The sequence below is a fragment of the Ammodytes marinus genome (genome assembly GCF_949987685.1).
Source record: "Ammodytes marinus genome assembly, chromosome: 15".
NCBI classification, from domain to species: domain Eukaryota; kingdom Metazoa; phylum Chordata; class Actinopteri; order Uranoscopiformes; family Ammodytidae; genus Ammodytes; species Ammodytes marinus.
In genome coordinates, this window is record NC_137219.1 from 2,718,088 (window position 1) to 2,731,750 (window position 13,663).

The 13,663-nt window shown below is 40.3% G+C and overlaps 1 protein-coding gene across 1 annotated transcript in view; it reads right to left on the minus strand.

The window, feature by feature from the left end:
* The window catches only part of brf1a (BRF1 general transcription factor IIIB subunit a), a 125,831-nt gene that overhangs the window by 73,854 nt on the left and 38,314 nt on the right, over positions 1-13,663 (minus strand). The window contains exons 8-12 of the mRNA XM_080041833.1: positions 12,355-12,448; positions 11,936-12,062; positions 9,742-9,781; positions 9,260-9,352; positions 8,391-8,723 (exon numbers count right to left, since the gene is read on the minus strand). Of these exons, the coding sequence (XP_079897959.1) occupies positions 8,391-8,723; positions 9,260-9,352; positions 9,742-9,781; positions 11,936-12,062; positions 12,355-12,448 (687 nt within the window). The remainder of the gene's footprint in view (positions 1-8,390; positions 8,724-9,259; positions 9,353-9,741; positions 9,782-11,935; positions 12,063-12,354; positions 12,449-13,663) is intronic.

Sequence of the window (13,663 nt, forward strand, 5' to 3'; positions counted from 1 at the left end):
TGTCTGTCTGTCTGTCTGTCTGTCTGTCTGTCTGTCTGTCTGTCTGTCTGCCACCAGGTCTGAGATGTTGTGTCCATCCGGCCATATGTTCATACAGGTCTACTGTACCCCAGGCACTGTAAACAGCCCCCCCTCCTCTCCACACACACACACACCTCTCCCCCCCAACCCATACACACACACACACACCCCTTTCTCCCCTCCCACACACACACACACTTCTCCCACACACACACACACACACACACACACACACACACACACACACAGGCCTGTCCAGCTGTCCTAGCAGAGGAAACCAGTTGAAACAGTAAATGGATTACAGTGAGAATAGATTAGCTTCATACATTAGTAATACGTCATTATTAATTTAAAGGGACATGACACTAGATTGTTACTGTAAACAAATCAAATATTAATCTGACAGGTGCTGAGATGAATGTCTGTCAACTCTAGTGAGATACTTGTGAGAACCCCCATTGACATAATGTATAATATTATTAACCCTTAAAACCATTTTAAAAGTAGCTACAAGGAACTTTTAAATATTTCTGAAACAGTCTAATGTTTCCTCTGATGATCATAAATTACATGTAACAGCAAACGAGACCATCAGTGCAAAGAATGCTATTTTCACATAGTTTTTCTTCATGCCTTGTCATGGGTATACGCTCACCCAGGAACAACAGCTGGCGTAGTAAAAACACTACCGCTTTTAGTCCAAACGGGGTGCAAGAATGAACACAAACTGAAAGTTCCTCGGAGCACATTTTAGGATCTTGTTTTTTTATTTAGAAATGACTTTTAATGCATTTAAATGGCTTGCTTTCTTTGCATCACTAAGCACTTCATAATTCTACTCTATTTGATCTATTGTTTTACTATAATAACATTCACTTGATTTTCTTATTATATTGTTTTTTTTGGGGGGGGGTTTTATGTGCCGGACTATTTGTTATGCAGGGCGCAGGAACGTTCTAGACATTTTAAAATTGGATTCCTCTCAAACTCACAGAAATGTCAAGACTTTATCGCAGCTATTGCAGTTTATGGAATGAAAAAAAAAATCAACAAATGTGGTGCGATGATTGAAATTTCCTTCCAGTTCAGTATTTTTTTTTTAGTCTTAAAACATAAAAACGAAGCAAACGAGTAAAACTGATTTTTTTGCAGTTGCTTAAAGAAAATTAAACTTATACTTGTACTAAAATATAATCTTAAACAATCACGTCATTGTTCTAGTTGGAGACACGGTGATCAAAGCCGCGACCTGGTGGGTTTGAAGTGGGGCTGCTTCTCTCCTCATCAGCACAGCAGAAAGACAACACAAAGGAGTCTGTACATCTTTCTTTCTACAGATCTGACGGCTGAGGAGGTGAAGTGTGTGTGTGTGTGTGTGTGTGTGTGCGTGCGTGTGTGTGTGTGTGTGTGTGTGTGTGTGATGAGGCTTTTCTTTCATCTCTAAAATACTCCTCAATGGACAGAGAGAGGGATGAGACAGATGCTCATTTAAAAAAAAATAAAAACACACTAAAATGTAGTTAGTATGGCTTGCTGTCAGTAGCAGATCTATCCGAGAGCTTCTACCACGCCCTGATACATAGAGAGACAAGGTTTTACTGCAGTAATTGCCGTTGGTGAAGAGGTATTGATGGGAGAAAATGTTTTGAGACAACAACGTCTGGTCTGGGTAGCCATGGCGGTTCACTTAAGGTACTTTTACATTAGATAGTACCAGCTCTACTCTAACTCTCGAATGACAGCAGATGTTTTTTTTTAAGAAAATAGTTCAATGAAGTGACTTTGAAACCCCAAAATCTACTCTATTCTACTCGCTTTTGGTATCTTTTCCCAGTACAAGATAGTTGCCATGATAGCACTGCCTCTGTGTAGCTGGTTGTCGTTGCTAAATTAGCGGCTAACGTTAAGTGGCTATATGTTTCTACTCAGTTGTCATCAAGGGGATTTTATAGTCACATTTTGTGTTTGGTTAAGTTATGTTCAGTCCTTTACCACTCAGAGAAACATGCAGCGTCACAGCAGGCCATAGTCTTCTTATTGTTTGATTAGGTTTTTGAACATGTTACGTTAACCAACATGCATATGTGCACCGCCATCTCTTCGGATAGCTATCTTAATATCCACTTCCAATTGCTTACAACCAAGCTATTGAAATGGTTGCACTTTCCTTGTAACCTAGACGGAGACCAGGTACCAAAAAAGTAGATACCTGGTACTTTTATATAGTGGAAAACAAAAAAAGAAAATCAAATTAGGCCGGTGACATGTAATGGGTTAGGTGCCCATGGACTCACTCACACTAACCCTTAAACCTGTTAAACCATCCACCAAAGTGTGGTGTGGAACCAAGTTAATAAATCCTCAAACTAAAAAGGATTCTTCACAAGGAGCAAAATGTCCTGCTGAAATCTAGAGTGTCACACACCACACATTTCAAAAAGCTCTTTCTCCCCCGGACGCTTCCAGGCAAGAGAAAGCGTCAGAAAGGCTTTTGACGAGAGCTGTGTGGCTGTGTGTGGAGCACTGAGGTAGTTAAGGTCGGGGCAAACGCCATTGATTGAACTAAGTGCTTTGGCTGGAAACAGTGTGTGGCTCAATCAATGCTGCAGGCCGGGCTCCCCATAGACCGGGGACCGTGGTGACAAAGTCATCTGGAGGTGTGTGTGTGTGTGTGTGTAGGGGTGTGTGTGTGTGTAGGGGTGTGTGTGTGTGTGTGTAGGGGTGTGTGTGTGTAGGGGTGTGAGTGTGTGTGTGTGTGTGTGTAGGTTGTGTGAGTCTGTGTGTGTGTGTGTGTGTGTGTGTAGGGGTGTGTGTGTGTGTAGGGGTGTGTGTGTGTGTAGGTGTGTGTGTGTGTGTAGGGGTGTGTGTGTGTGTAGGGGTGTGGGTCTGTGTGTGTGTGTGTGTGTGTGTGTGTGTGTGTGTGTGTGTGTGTGTGTGTGTGTGTGTGTGTGTGTGTGTGTGTGTGTGTGTGTGTGTGTGTGTGTGTGTGTGTGTGTGTGTACGCGCTGCAGACACGGTTTGGCCACTACTCTGGGCTAAAGGAACGCTTTCTCCCTCCAATAGAACAAGTTAATGGAAATGCCATGAGTCAGACAGGCAGTCGATGGGGATAGAGGGGTAACACAGGGAGAGGGATGGACAAGGGTTTAACTTAGGACGCTTAGCTGTCAGTGTTTCAATGACTATGGCCTTTCCAAAATAGATACAGTTTATTATGTTTAAGTATTGAAACATTATATTTAAAGCTGCGGTATGTGATTTCTGATTGGTCAAAGTTAACATGAGCGGTACACTTTGACCAATCAGAGCGAGGCTCCGACAAACTCCCAGAAAACTTGAGGTCTGCTGCAACTCTCAGCTCTTTTAAAATCAAGTCTGAAGACGTTTCTGTTTCCATTTTAACCTGTCATTTTTATTGTATTTAAATGTTCTACTTCTATTCATTCGCTTTTCTAATGTGTATTATATATTTTAATCTTGCCCCTGTAAAGCACTTTCAATGGCCTTGTGTCTGAATTGTGCTATAGAAATAAACTTGCCTTTCCTTTGCATCTCATATTGTTATTTCCTATTACCTGTGTGACCAGTTTAAGATTTGATGAATTATTCGCTCCAGCCATAAATAACTTAACTGCAGGACTGGCTTTTAAATTGCTTTTCTTTCCCCAGCCGGCCTGAGAATCATTTATTTTGTGAGCTGTTTGGAGACGGAGATGATGAAAGACTAATGTGGGACTTTAACGAGGTGTTGTTATTGATTAAAAAAGCAAGTGAGCGTCAGATCTTAAAAGAATGGGAAAACAAAATGAATTTGATTGTAAAAAATAAAATACCATTCGAACTGCCAGCGATCTAATTGAACTGTTTATTGTATTTTTTGCTAAGAACTATAACACACGATCACCCACACACACACTACCCATAATTCTGGTGTTAATACACAGCCTAGGCTCTGTAAACTGACTCCACCAGTAACCTAGTGAGGCAGTTGTATTTTCATTTTCATCGTCCAGTGACTGTATTCCAAACTAACTGTTTTCTCTGTCCTTGAGAGAATCCAAAATTACAGCCTTGTTCCCTTCCACCCGCGCCCTGCCCTCTACTAACAATGTCCACACACACACACACACACACTCGCTCGCACACGCACACACACACACTCGCTCACACACACACACACGAGTCAAGCATACACACATGAAAGGCTCTGCCCTAATGACAAGGTACCCTCCCTGTCCACTTAATACTTCAAACATTGAGCTCAGAGAGGGTGTGTGTGTGTGTGTGTGTGTATGTGTGTGTGTGTGTGTGCCTGTATGTCTGTGTGTTTGTGTGCATGTGCGTGTGTGTGTGCGTGTGCGTGTGCATGTGCGTGTGTGTGTGCCCACTCCAGTGTCCGACATACACAATCTAACCAAACCAAGCTAAAGCAGGACCAGCCTGAGTCCACACAACCTCCTAACACAGAGACACTCACTCTGGACATAGAGTCAGGGAGGGACAGGGTGTCAAATGAAGCTAATCAGTCAATGTGTTATAAATTAGCTTTTAATAAAGAAAGTCCTTGTTGCAGTGGTTGCGGGTTTGATTCCGACCTGTGGACCTTAACTGCAGGTCCCCCCCTTCCCTCCCCCCCTCTCTCTCTCTCTCTCTCCCCATTTCAACTCTGTCTCTCTCCATACTATCAAATAAAGCTTGAAAAAATGCCCAAAAAAGGATAATTAAAAAATTAAAGAAATTCTGCCGTATGCGTTGTGAAACTAGGTATGATGAAGGAAATGAAATGGTGTCAAATCTCAAAGCCGTTATAAACTCTTGCGACTACGGAGATATATATATATATATTTATCTATAAGAAGAAATTAAAAAAGCGTGGGAAAGACACACACACACACACACACACACACACACACACACACACACACACAAGCTAACCTGTAATCATACTGCCTCCAGTCCAACCAGCCCAAGAATAACCCTTTTTAAATCACAGCCATAATGTATTATTCTAAAGCTGATGTTGTCATTCAGGACCACATAAGATGATACACCATAATACAGCACTTTGACATATGAAGAGGATGACTCAATATAACATCACTCTCTTTACAGAAAAAAACCCATTTTGAATAGAAAGGACATTTACAATCAACATAAGAGCTTGTGATTCAGAGGGCTGTGATTCATAGCAACCTGTGTGTGTGTGTGTGTGTGTGAGAGTGAGTGAGTGAGTGAGTGAGTGAGTGAGTGAGTGAGTGAGTGAGTGAGTGAGTGAGTGAGTGAGTGAGTGAGTGAGTGAGTGAGTGAGTGAGTGAGTGAGTGAGTGAGTGAGTGAGTGAGTGAGTGAGTGAGTGAGTGAGTGAGTGAGTGAGTGAGTGAGTGAGTGAGTGAGTGAGTGAGTGAGTGAGTGAGTGAGTGAGTGTGTGTGTGTGTGTGTGATCATGCAATGCGGTCATAGGCATTATATTTGGGGACATGTCATCAGGTTAATGGTTAAATATGGGTCCAAGATATGTATATTTTAGGCTGTTTCACAAATTAAGTGGTTTCAGTTTTGGTTCGAACTTTTTTGTGAGGTTTTAAGGGGGTGCAAGACTTGACACAAATTTTAAAAAATCCTCGGAGCACCTTTAAGTAGAGTCTTGGATAGTATTGCATAGTAAAAAATGGGCCAGTGTAATCAGTATGTGGTTCAGGTCGATATCCATGGCTACAAAGAGGCTTCTGCAGGGATTCAAACCTGCAACCTTTCAGCAATAGAACGTTCTATAAACATTAGACCTCTTCACTATTCCTTCCCTCACAAAATCCACCCATCAAAACACCCTTCACCCCCCGCCCCCCCCACCCCTCTTACTCCCACACACAGCCATAAAAACACACCATTACCTCACCTCAATCAACTCCTCCACACACACACACACACACACACACACACACACACACACACACACACACACACACACACACACACACACACACACACACACACACACACACACACACACACACACACACACACACACACACACACACACACACACACACACACACACACACACACACACACACACACACACACACACACACACACACACACACACGTAATTAGGTAATTATAGGCAGCGAAAGGCAGGATGCATCCCTGTAGTTTTGTGTTATTTTTAATACTGTTACTAGGTCACATTGACAGAGCGCGTGTGTGTGTTGACTCCCACGGTTTGTTTTCTGTTTTTTTTCACCCAAATCCCGCAGCTGAAAAGTTTAGTTTGTTGTTGAGTTTGGTTCATTTGGGATTGTGTTACATGACTGTATGCAAACAAGAGCCCCTATGGTTTACACAAAGCCCAAGTACACCACATGTGGATTCATGTACACATCCACCGCTGAAAGTAGTCCCAAACAGATGCACTATTTTATTCCGCTTACGTTATAAAAAAAAAACCTTGGGAAATTATCTTGCCTTTTTTTTTTTTAAGTAAGGTTAAATACCTACTTCACCGGTGGGAATATGAATGTGTATTGAACTCTGAGATCCTATGTAGTATAAATGTGCAAACATTTTTAGAAATCGGTTCATCCTAGCCTGAGAAAAAAGGCAGAAAGAGTGTTTTATGGTCTCACTGTCTAACCCTACATTTTCCTAGGTGTGACATGACACATGTTAAAATGTAGGGTTAGGATTAACAGGACAGCTGGGCCAAGGGAAGACTGAGGGAAGACTGAGGAAAGAAAAACCTCATTCATTATATTATAATAGCGAATTTACAATGAGAGAACGCCGGCTCCGTATGGGTGAAGTATTCCTTTAACATTTTCCCTTCCTGTGTGTGGTGTAGTTAATATAGTGAAATATAATAAGTGAGCAGCTCTGTCAGTGTTACCATGGAGCAAAGTTAATTAGGACAATCCAACCTGAGAGATCTTTGCTTCACTTGATTGTGTGTTATTAAAACGTTACAGTAGGAACACACACACACACAGTCAGGGATAAAGTGTGTCGCTGCAGCTTTCATAATCAAATCATAGTCAAGGGCACTGCTGCTTTATGAAGTCACTTTATCAAACTAAGGATGTGAAAGACTCATTGTTTAGCGTTTGATGATGGCACTGTGTTATTAGGCTCAAGAAATTCAATCAAAACGGCGATTTTTTATGTTTGTTAAAATTTTAAATTGGCTATTTTGAAAACAGTTTTTAAAAACGTCCCTAAATCAAACATGTAAGGCTTGAAATGTTGTCTGAAAAAGCACCAGATTCCTCCAAATTGCTTGACACACAACCAACTATGGAGGTATAGTCGAGATTTCGTCACATCCAATCAACTCTTTGTCTGCGTCTGCTTGGGTTAAACTGACAATTATGGAATGTTTGAAATGTCAATCTTTCCAATCTCTTCAACTGTTGAGTTTATTCTCAACATTTTTTAATTTTTTTCTCCAAGTGCAAAAAAGAAAAAAAATATATATTCCTCTTTTCATTTTCCCTCCATGTACAGTATCACTATCTTTAGATGACGCACCAAAATGCGACAGCAAAAAAACTCTTACAAATTTAATTAACCTCCCATCACACACACGCGCACACACACACACACACACACACACACACACACACACACACACACACACACGCACACACACACACACACACGACCCGATGACGTCTCAAACCAAAAACGGCACCGAGAGGAGCTGGAGGGCACATTTTCTTTTTGCCAAGAAATGAGATTATTATGTCCCAGAAATCTGCAATCTATGACTCAACCAGGAAAACCTCTGATCTATACAATTTCCCTTAATGTGAAACCAAATGGGATCGTTCTGCCTTAAAATGAGGCTTCTAGCAACATACACAGTGTTGGACAGTGACGCAGTACATTTACTTGAGTTCTGAAATTAAGTACATTTTTTGAGCGTCTGTACTTTACTTGAGTATCTGCCTTTTTTGGAAATGTATGACTTTCACTCCACCACATTTCATAGAGAAAACTTCTACTGTTGACTGCACTATATTTCCAGGGAACTAGTAGTTACTTGTTGCTTTCAGGCTGAGCTTAAAGTTATACTGCGTAACTTTGTCATATAAACGTTTAAGAGGACTAGATGGTGGAGTCAGTGATTCTGGAGAACGCTTGTTGTCGAAATCACTTTGTCAAAATCAGTACATTTCTCCCCACAATTCACTACCTGTCCATACTGCATGTGCACAAAAAGGGGCCCACTGCTTGCGAGGAACATGCCCGTTCACAGAGCCTAGGCAGTGTATCGAGAGAGATCAATTGAGGGGTGACCCTGATGTTGACTCAAATGACGCATCAAGCAAAATAAGTAAATCAAAAGAATGTCTAAAAATCAATCTTCACTCACCGTTCTCCTTCTCGTTCTCGATACAGTTGATGGACTCTGGAAGTCCTAGGGTGGCGGCCGACGGCATTGGCCCCAGAATGGATGCCAGCGACGGGCCCATTCTCCTGGGTATGACCTCCTCCTCCTGGTCCTCCCCGTCATGTCTCTTCTGCTCTAGTTTGATCAGAGCTTCCAGCGTCAGGTCGTCCATGTCTTTGCCGAAGTGTTTGGCTACGGCCTGGAGCTCCTCCTCCAACTCGAGCTCCTCCTGCGTCTGTGGCTCCTCCTCCCCGTCAGCTAGCTTAGCGGACGCACAGATACTGTCTTCATCCTCTTTCTCACCGCAATCTGGAGCTGATAGGGGAAAGATATGGGATTTTTAATGGAATACTTCACCCATAAAGAACAAGCGTTCTATCATTATAAAATCGCTACTATAATATAATGAATGAGGTTTTTCTTCCCTCAGTCTTCCCTTGGATGAGCTGTCCTGTTTTTCCTAACCCTACATTTTTACTCAAGTGATGTGATAAGGGAGAAGATATGGGATTATTAATGTGATGTTTCATTCATTTATCCCTTTGAAAAGATCAAGTTAGGATGGACACCTTTAAAAACAGGCGCTTGAGACGATTTCGTCTACAAACAGTATCACCAACTTTATATATATATTTTTTTTTAAATAAAAAGTATTTCTCACAAACATAAATATCAATCATAACAAATGAAAATTGAAGATTCCAATTTTTTTGTAAATTTTCTATTACATTTTTTTTATTTTTTATTGTTAACATTTTTTCATTATTTCATTCGTCGTTTTTTTATTTTAAGTAATTCGATCATTCACATGAGCTTCCCTTTACCAACCCCTCCTCTCTCTCTCTCCGTACCTTGTTTACTGTAGGCCGCGTACACTCCTCTCAGCTTGGGCCGTGCGCTCTGAAGCTCTGCGTCTATTTCATCCTGGAAGGTTTGGATCTCATCTGTAGAAGATAAAGGAAAGACTCATCACATTTAATAACAAAATAATCAATCTTCTCCAAAAACTATACTATAATATATAGTGGATTTTATATGACTATTTTAAATAAATTAAATCAATTTGTATATTGTATTTTATATATTTCACATAATATATCATTGTATCCATTGGTTTGTTGCACATATATTACTTCAGTTGAAAAATTGTATTTAAAAAAAAGTTTGTCTTAATTCATGCAAGGAAAGGGTGAAACACTGCATTTGGTCATGGTCATAGTTGTATAAAAAACACACACACACACACACACACACACACACACACACACACACACACACACAGTCAAGAAGCCTTTGATGTGAAGGCAAACAGACAAGGATATCTCATTCATACCTTCAACGTCGTTCATCTTTTTCTTCAGCTCGATCTCCAGCTAAAGGGAGGGAGACAGAGAGGAGAGAAAAATAGATGAAAATAATAAAAAACTATTTTTCCTCGATCCAACCGTGAGTTCAGAGTCAAACAATAACAGAGTCAAACATCCCAGAATAAAAAAAAAACATCATGGCAGCTGCTTTTGCTTTCACTAAGTTGGACATATTTTTCCCTTAGAAAGTGAAGTCTTGGGGTGCTCCGGTGTCGTAGTGGATAGAGCGCGTAGCATATTTGCTCCGGCCAATTTTTTTTGGGCATTTTCAAGCTTTATTAGATAATACCTGCAGTCAAGGTCCACGGGTCGGATTCGAACCCGCGACCACTGCAACGAAGGCCGGAGCCAATATGGTACACGCTCTATCCACTACGCCTCCGGAGAGCCCCAGAATTATTATCTTTGACAGTTTGACTTTAGAGGTTAATTCTCTTCATTAATTATTGGCCGAAGCCTGGAGGCTGCATGTTATCATCATTTGCCTTGAGGGGAAAACGGGTAATTTCATAATTTATCAAAAACTGATTCAAACGTTGAAGAGAAACTGTGGATGTGAATGTGTGTGTTTCTGATATGACATGAGCAGGGTTCAGAAAGATTTTTAAAAGAGTAAAATTCAAGCACTTCTTCCAGCTCTTTCAAAATAATTTTTTTTATTTTTCAAGGAGCATGAAGCTTTAAATAGATACAGCTCTGGAACAAAAATTAAGAGACCAGTCTGGATTTTTCTTCAATCTTCATCTCTACATAACTTATTGAAAATGCTCTTAATGACAAAAAAAATTAATTGGAATTTTGTAGAAATGTTGTCAGTAGTTTATATAATAAAACCAAAATGTTCATTCTACTCAAACATATGCCTCTAAAGAGTAAAACAAGAGACACTGAACAATTGAAGTGGTCTCTTAATTTTTTCCGGGGCTGTATATGGCGGAAGAAACTATGCTTATGATTTAATTAGGGCTGTCAAGCGATTAAAAAAATTAATCTAATTAATTACAGGCTCTGTGATTAATTAATCTAAATTAATCGCATACTTTTATGACACTTGTATACCTGTTTATAAACAGCTGTATAGCCTGCGTGTCTCTCTCTCTCTCTCGCTCTCTCTCTCTCTCTCTCTCTCTCTCTCCGTCTCTCGTAACTTCTGTCTCCACAGCAGACAGCGCTGCACTGCCACAGATGCTTATGCCGATTCATTCACCATCGTCGTACTCATAGGCAAAAATATTGAGAGACACACACACGCACACACACACGCACACACACACACACACACACACACACACACACACACACACACGTTTACGCGGACGACGAGACAGCTAGCAAACAAAATTGAGACACGGGGAGAAAGATTGAGAGATACTGTTTTGAACCTAGCCTACATTGTTGCACCCACTAAATCAATAATGCACAGACACTGGCTGCGGAGAATAAAGTAAGATGTCTTCCTACCTTCATGCTTATTAAACCGTCTATAGAGCCCTCGGCCCCCTGCTTCTCTCTTTACTTTTCTCCCTTTCACCCGCGCGGGCTGTGTCTGCTTCAGGTGCAGCTCGGTGCAGCTACGCACCACTTTTGCACCGGGTCAAAGGGCATTATAGAAGTGCGATTAATCTGCGTTAATTTTTTTAATCGCGTTAATTTTTCTGTGATTAATTAATCGAAATTAACGCGTTAATTTGACAGCCCTAGATTTAATACAATGCCCTATCTGTAAAATGAAAGGGTATAGATATAATGTATATCAACAATCACCTAATAAAACTATATTGGAGAACATTTTTATCTTTGTTCAATATCAACACTGTCAATGTGGAGAAAATTCCAGCATCTTCTAGAAATGTGTTCAGATATTAAGAACATTTAAAAACAAGCATTTTTCAAATGTTCCATACTCTGTACATACCCTGCATGATATTAATTTTCTGAGCCAGCTATCTTGTTTGTCTCTATTGTTCTTAATATCCCGATAAAGGTTTTTTTTTTTTTTTTTTTTTAAATGGGAGTTTTTTTTTGGGAGTTCTAAGGGTCTAAGGACAGGGTGTCATACTGTATGGAATGTAAAGTCCACTGAGGCAAATGTCTATTTGTGATATTGGGCTATACAAATAAAACTGATTTGATTTGATTTGTATATTCTATATGTTTTACCTGATGTGCTTTCTTCCTCCTCAGCCCGTCAGTGAAGCACGGAGGATCACACTCTTGGTCCAGATCAACCTTCATGAACTCTTCGATGGTCAGCTGACTGGTGGGCGTGTCCTCAAACTCTACAAGTCTAAGGAAAGGCAAGGCAAGTTTCTTTATATAACACAAGGCCATTGAAAGTGCTGTACAGGGGCAAAGAGTGCAAAGAAAGTTACAAGAGATACCAGGGAGTTAAAAGCATCAAATATTCAGTAGCTTAAAATAATGACTTTCAGTTTACCTTTGTTCCGTAATGCAAAATCAACTTTTTAGCCATGAAAAAATATTTAAAAAATAAAAAGCAAATCCCATTTAAGATCTTCAATACTGTTAACACTCAAAAACATCCCATTTCATCCATTATCCAAAACGTTGCCACCCACCTTTTCCTCAGCGTGCTTTCACACACTTTCACAACGCCGACGATTTCTTTGATGGTTCGGCGAAAGTCGTGCATTCGAGCGGCGACAAGTAGAGCTAAAAAAAAAAACACAAAGAAAACACAATGTGATTAACTAAAAATCCCTGTTACACTGGTCAGTAGAAACGAGGAACTTACCGGTTTTGTTGATTGTAGCGCCCCTTATGGACAAAAGCGGTAGTGTTTTATCGAACCAGCGTCTTCTGTTCTAAAGATCTTTGCTAGCACGGCTTTCAAGTGTGCCTGTCGTAAATCGTTACGTCTGAGTGTGCAAGGATTCAGACCCGTGCAATATTAATAATATATATAAAATAGAATTATTTTTGCTGATGGTCTTGTTTGCCGTTATAGATCATCAGAGGAAAAATTAGACTGTTTCATGAGCATTTAAAAGTTCCTCATAGTCACTTTAACCTGTGTCAACCCCAAACTACATAAATTATGCATACACAATTAAAAAAAACTTCACAAAGGATGTACATGTGTCACTTATGCGATTTATTTTGCTCCATGAATCTGGAAACAAAAACACCATACTGATGATTAAATATAGACCCATAACTCTATAACGAATGTGCACGTACACACTGCTCCAGCGTCATGTTTGTCTGTTAGGCGTGTCTGCCTGTGCACCTTGCAGACTGCGGGACAGCCCACGCGACAGGGACAGAGGAACAGGCCGGCCCTCACACACAAAAACACTTTGAGAAAAAGGAGGAACAACAACACTAATATTATGCAATCCACTGTAGCGCTGTTACAAGCCTACAAGGGGAGCGGTTATATAAGAGTCATTAGAGTTGCCTCTTGTCGACTGTTAAAAGATAGATGGGAACTTCTACTCCTACATGCACACACGTCTTTAGGACTCAAGTGCAGCTGGCTTTTAGCTGAGCGCACAACTTTCCCAAACATTGTGGTGCGTTAACATTGAAATTGCGGATCTAAAAAGTCACTTGCTTCCTTTTCTTAATGGAGGGTTATTTATTTCCTAAATCCTAAATGTACTCTTTTTTTTTTTTCAAGCATTGGTCAGTTTTGACTTTTGAGAAATGTTTTGCTATTTTGCTTCCATAGCATGTCTTCTATTCTATGTTTATTTGACTAAACCTTGTCCTTGTCCAACCATCTTAAATTTCCATTATATCAATACCAGTTGTTTCTAATGCTCAACTTCTAAAGCACTTACCTGAACTAAACGTTATGATACATTTGGTTCTTAAATAGATGCCGGAAATACATTTGTAAGGCCTGCACATTGCATTAATCTA